Below are 5000 nucleotides of genomic sequence, written 5' to 3'. Positions count from 1 at the left end.
AGGAGCCAAACCAAACAAAGGGTCCAGAACACAGAGGGGGAGGAGCCAAACCAAACAAAGGGTCCAGAACACAGAGGGGGAGGAGCCAAACCAAACAAAGGGTCCAGAACACAGAGGGGGAGGAGCCAAACCAAACAAAGGGTCCAGAACACAGAGGGGGAGGAGCCAAACCAAACAAAGGGTCCAGAACACAGAGGGGGAGGAGCCAGACCAAACAAAGGGTCCAGAACACAGAGGGGGAGGAGCCAACCCAAACAAAGGGTCCAGAACAGAGGGGGAGGAGCCAAACCAAACAAAGGGTCCAGAACACAGAGGGGGAGGAGCCAAACCAAACAAAGGGTCCAGAACAGAGGGGGAGGAGCCAAACCAAACAAAGGGTCCAGAACACAGAGGGGGAGGAGCCAACCCAAACAAAGGGTCCAGAACACAGAGGGGGAGGAGCCAAACCAAACAAAGGGTCCAGAACACAGAGGGGGAGGAGCCAACCCAAACAAAGGGTCCAGAACACAGAGGGGGAGGAGCCAAACCAAACAAAGGGTCCAGAACACAGGGGGAGGAGCCAAACCAAACAAAGGGTCCAGAACACAGAGGGGGAGGAGCCAAACCAAACAAAGGGTCCAGAACACAGAGGGGGAGGAGCCAAACCAAACAAAGGGTCCAGAACAGAGGGGGAGGAGCCAAACCAAACAAAGGGTCCAGATCACAGAGGGGATGAAATGAAAAGCAGGAGGCGACATGTTCACAACAAGCAGCTACAGGCAGACGCTCCACAGGAAGTCAAGAGGACGCAACAGGAAGCTGAGCTGCACCGACAGAGCCGGTGGTCAGAGAGCAGCCGGCGTTATTATGACTATATCTATGCACAGCGACTCATATCTGGTTATGACTTAAATAAGTCTTGTTAGAACAAACAATTATCTTGTTATAAAGAGATAAGATCTTGTTAGAACGATAATATCTCGTTATAACATGAACAAATCTGGTTATAAAGTCTGGTTATAAAGTGATAATACATCTTGTTAGAACGTGAGAATATCATGTTATAACATGAATATATCTCGTTATAACCAATGTTCCCTCTAATTGTTTTCAGCACTGAGCAATTTTTTTTCTTTTTCTGAGCGCACATTTCAGCACTGTGAGCAAAGGATCTTTGTTGAACTTCAATAAGGGGAGATTATGATTGATAATGATATATACAGAGGTGTCAAAAGTATTCACATTCATTACTCAAGTAGAAGTATAGATACTAGGGTTTAAAAATACTTCTGTAAAAGTTGAAGTATCAACTCAAGCTTTTTACTTAAGTAAAAGTGTAAAAGTACTGGTTTAAAAACTACTTAAAAGTATAAAAGTAAAAGTAATGGAAGGGGAATGTTTTTTTTTCCATTAAGGACAAACTCTTAAGCCACGTCTCAGGGGCCTATAGTGCACTACCCCACCTCCCCCAAAACAATCATTTTTATAAAGGCCATAATGACTATAATGTTTTAAAATGTTATATTGAAAATGTGGGATGCACTAGGCTACCCGTTTCAGCTGCATATATGCCCATTTAAAATTATCACATTTTATTACAATGCAAATACATTAAGGTACCATATGTGTACTGAGCATTAACATGCGTTTCATGGAGCGGAAGACATGATAACTAGTTGCCTATAAGTATTGTAATAGTGCAAAATAGGCGGCGACTCCGACACAAACACTTAAAGCTGTGGTTCTCAAACTTTTTCTGTAAATAACATTATTGTGTGACTCATCTGTGCTTTTATAAATAACAGAATAAAGACAATTGCAATCACTTTCAAGTAAATCAGATTGCCCCATCAGACCATGTTTTGTGTAAGTTCTATCTGTGCAAAAAATAACTCATATTTAGTTACTACTAAATAGCTCATTGTGGAAAACAATAAGCTTTTGATTTTTTTTGCCAAACAAAACAGAATGAGTGCAGATATGTGAGCCATCAGGTTGTATCAGTATTAGTGGAGCAGTGACCTGCTTTCCTCGACACATATGTTATAAACGGGGTTGTAGATTTGATACGGCTCTCAATTCATGCTCAACATTGAGCTTAGATCTGTTTCTTTATTTTGAGAAACGCAACAGCAGGAAAAGACGAGCTCACGGAGCTCACAGAGTCGCGTCAAATCGCGCATGCGCAAGCTAACCTGTTAACGACGTACCGCAACCATTTACCCGAAAGTACAGGCATTTGTCCATGTATTTATTAATGACTTAGTTTTATATCCGTGTACTTTGTACTTTTCTAATATGTGAAGCCAGCAGCTCATTGTTGGTAGAAGACACGAGCACTTTGGCTCTTTCACCTGGAGCAGGAGAGCTGCTCCGGGTCCAGAGAGCTGCTCTGGGTTCAGAGAGCTGCTCCGGGTTCAGAGAGCTGCTCCGGGTTCAGAGAGCTGCTCCGGGTTCAGAGAGCTGCTCCGGGTTCAGAGAGCTGCTCTGGGTTCAGAGAGCTGCTCCGGGTTCAGAGAGCTGCTGTTGCATCTTCACCCTGGGAGCGTTTAAAACGCAGATATAGCGGTCTACTTTTCACGCGACATATTTTTCGACGCTCTCTGTCCGCTGGTGTGTGTGTGTGTGTGTGTGTGTGTGTGTGTGTGTGTGTGTGTGTGTGTGCTCAGTGCTCACGTGTGCGCGCGCACGTGTCTGTGGGCAACGGGGCGGAGAGGTTTTTTGTGTGTTTTTTTGAACGATGACAAGCCGGAGTGAAAACAAACCAAAATGAAATAGTAAGGAGGCTATTTTTAAAATGTAGGGAGTAGAAAGTACAGATATTTGTGTGAAAATGTAAGGAGTAGAAGTAAAAAGTCATCTGAAAAATAAATACTCCAGTAAAGTATAGATACCCAAAATTTCTACTTAATTAAAGTAACGAAGTATTTGTACTGCGTTACTTGACACCTCTGGATATATATAAAAAAATAAAAGTATCAAAGGTGTTTAGTCATTTCTCAGCAGGTACAACATTTAAAGAAAAATGCTAATGCAGTGCTTAACAATAATTATAGGCCTATTAAATTGACATGGTGTCATTTTTCCTAAAGGTAGCCCATATAAACAATTTAATAACTTCATATTTAAATATGTCTGAAAGTTTCATCCTACCTGTGTCAGTTTGGACTATGTCATCTAGCCACTCATGTTTGAACGTTAGTCAGACCTTTTTCTGGGGCGCCTGCTCTGCTTTCTTTTCTCCATGGTAGCCTATAGCTGCTGGAGCAGGGCCCGCCAAGAGGAGCCTAAACAGCGGCGGCCCGAGCTCATGTGGCGCTCTGGGCGAGCTTCACTCCTGGCGCCCGGAGGAGGACAGCGGGGGTGGGGGGTGCTAACGGAGGCAGAGCGCTAGCAGAGGTACAGAGAGCGCGTGTCGAGAAACGGGACGCTGATTGGCCAAGAAGACTCGACACCGCACATCAAAGATCTTATTATTGTGGAGATGGCTCACTCCTATCTCAGAAACACTGGTGCAAAAAACATTTTTAAAAAAATCATTTGTGCGGTCTGTGCACGCGGCTTAGAGGGAACACTGGTTATAATATGAATAAATCTTGTTATAACATAAATACATCTGTTACAACATGAAAATATCTGTTACTTGTTCATCCGTTTTATATCCGTATTGAAGTCTCAAGAATGTTTCACTTGATGCAAAAACACTTTTTTTAGTGACATTTTTAAAATCGGATGGAAACAGATTATATATTGATATATAATTATACATCATTAAAATTAATGATGACTAGATTTGATTTAATCATTTGAAGTGTGTTTTTAAGAAAAAAGAATACTTCAAAGTAAAAGTAAGACATTTATACTGATCAGAGTTTATTGATCAGAGTTTATTGATCTGTCCACCACGACTTCATTTAAACTAATGTGGGTGCAGCTCAGCAACAAAATCAGGAACATTGACATTCACAGGAAACAAGAGGCTAAGAGGACAGGAAGTGATGTCAGCAGAGTGCGTGCGTGTGTGTGTGTGTGTGTGTGTGTGTGTGTCGTACCCTCCGCGTGAGACCACCAGCTTGACTTTGACTCTGTAGGACACCAGGATCCCCAGAACCTCCTTGTTGGTGACGTCCTTCACACTGAAAACACAGAGTGCCGTGGTGACACACCTGTACCGTGTGTGTGTGTGTGTGTGTGTGTGTGTGTGTGTGTGTGTGTGTGTGTGTGTGTGTGTGTGTGTGTGTGTGTGTGTGTGTGTGTGTGTGTGTGTGTGTGTGTGTGTGTCCCTACATGGTGGAGGAGGCCAGGTTGGTGTCCTCGTGCTTCAGCTTCCCGTCCAGAGCGAGGCCCCTCTTCTCCCGGTTCTTGTCCAGCGTCGGGGTCAGAGTGTACACCTTGCAGAAGGTGGAGCTGGACGACACCTGGTCACTATGGAGACGATACGCGGCTGTCAATCAAACCTGACTCCAGATCAGAGGTCATCAAAAGTTCAGCCGCCAGTAGAGTCAGAGTCATGACATCATCGTTGTTCATCATTTATATTTCATATAATCCGGTTTTAATCAATTAACATCAGTTTGAACCAGTTTAAATCAAGTGTTTATCTTCTTGACATTACAAGTTTAAACCAGGATTTAAACCAGATTAAAGACATTTAAACCAGATTAAATGAATGTAAAATAGGTTAAACTAATCTAAACCAGATTAAATACATTTAAACCAGATTAAATACATTTACTGCACTTCCCTCTGAAACCAAAGTGAACACAAGATGCTTCCTGTGTGTCAAAGTGTTGAACATTAATTATGAACCATGGACCTCATCAACCCGTCAGACGTGAACTGGACTCACTCTGCCTCCAGCTGGGCCACTGGACATTTATACTGGGCGGTGCTGAAGAGGCAGATGTCTGCATACTGGCGCACTGCGGAGAGAAAATCACCGTGAAACCTCACAACACAACTCAACTTAACACAACACAAACTCCTACACAACACAACACAAACTCCTACACAACACAACA

The 5000-nt window shown here is 43.1% G+C and overlaps 1 protein-coding gene across 2 annotated transcripts in view; it reads right to left on the bottom strand.

The window, feature by feature from the left end:
* Positions 1-5000, bottom strand: part of arrb2a (arrestin, beta 2a) — a 20569-nt gene that overhangs the window by 2521 nt on the left and 13048 nt on the right. For both annotated transcript variants that reach the window (XM_079213925.1, XM_079213926.1), the window contains exons 11-13: positions 4829-4901; positions 4267-4404; positions 4032-4115 (exon numbers count right to left, since the gene is read on the bottom strand). In XM_079213925.1, coding sequence (XP_079070051.1) covers positions 4032-4115; positions 4267-4404; positions 4829-4901 — 295 coding nt within the window. The remainder of the gene's footprint in view (positions 1-4031; positions 4116-4266; positions 4405-4828; positions 4902-5000) is intronic.

The sequence above is a fragment of the Taurulus bubalis genome (assembly GCF_910589615.1).
Source record: "Taurulus bubalis genome assembly, chromosome: 2".
Classification (NCBI taxonomy): Eukaryota; Metazoa; Chordata; class Actinopteri; order Perciformes; family Cottidae; genus Taurulus; species Taurulus bubalis.
This window is presented reverse-complemented; position numbering and strand designations above follow the sequence as displayed.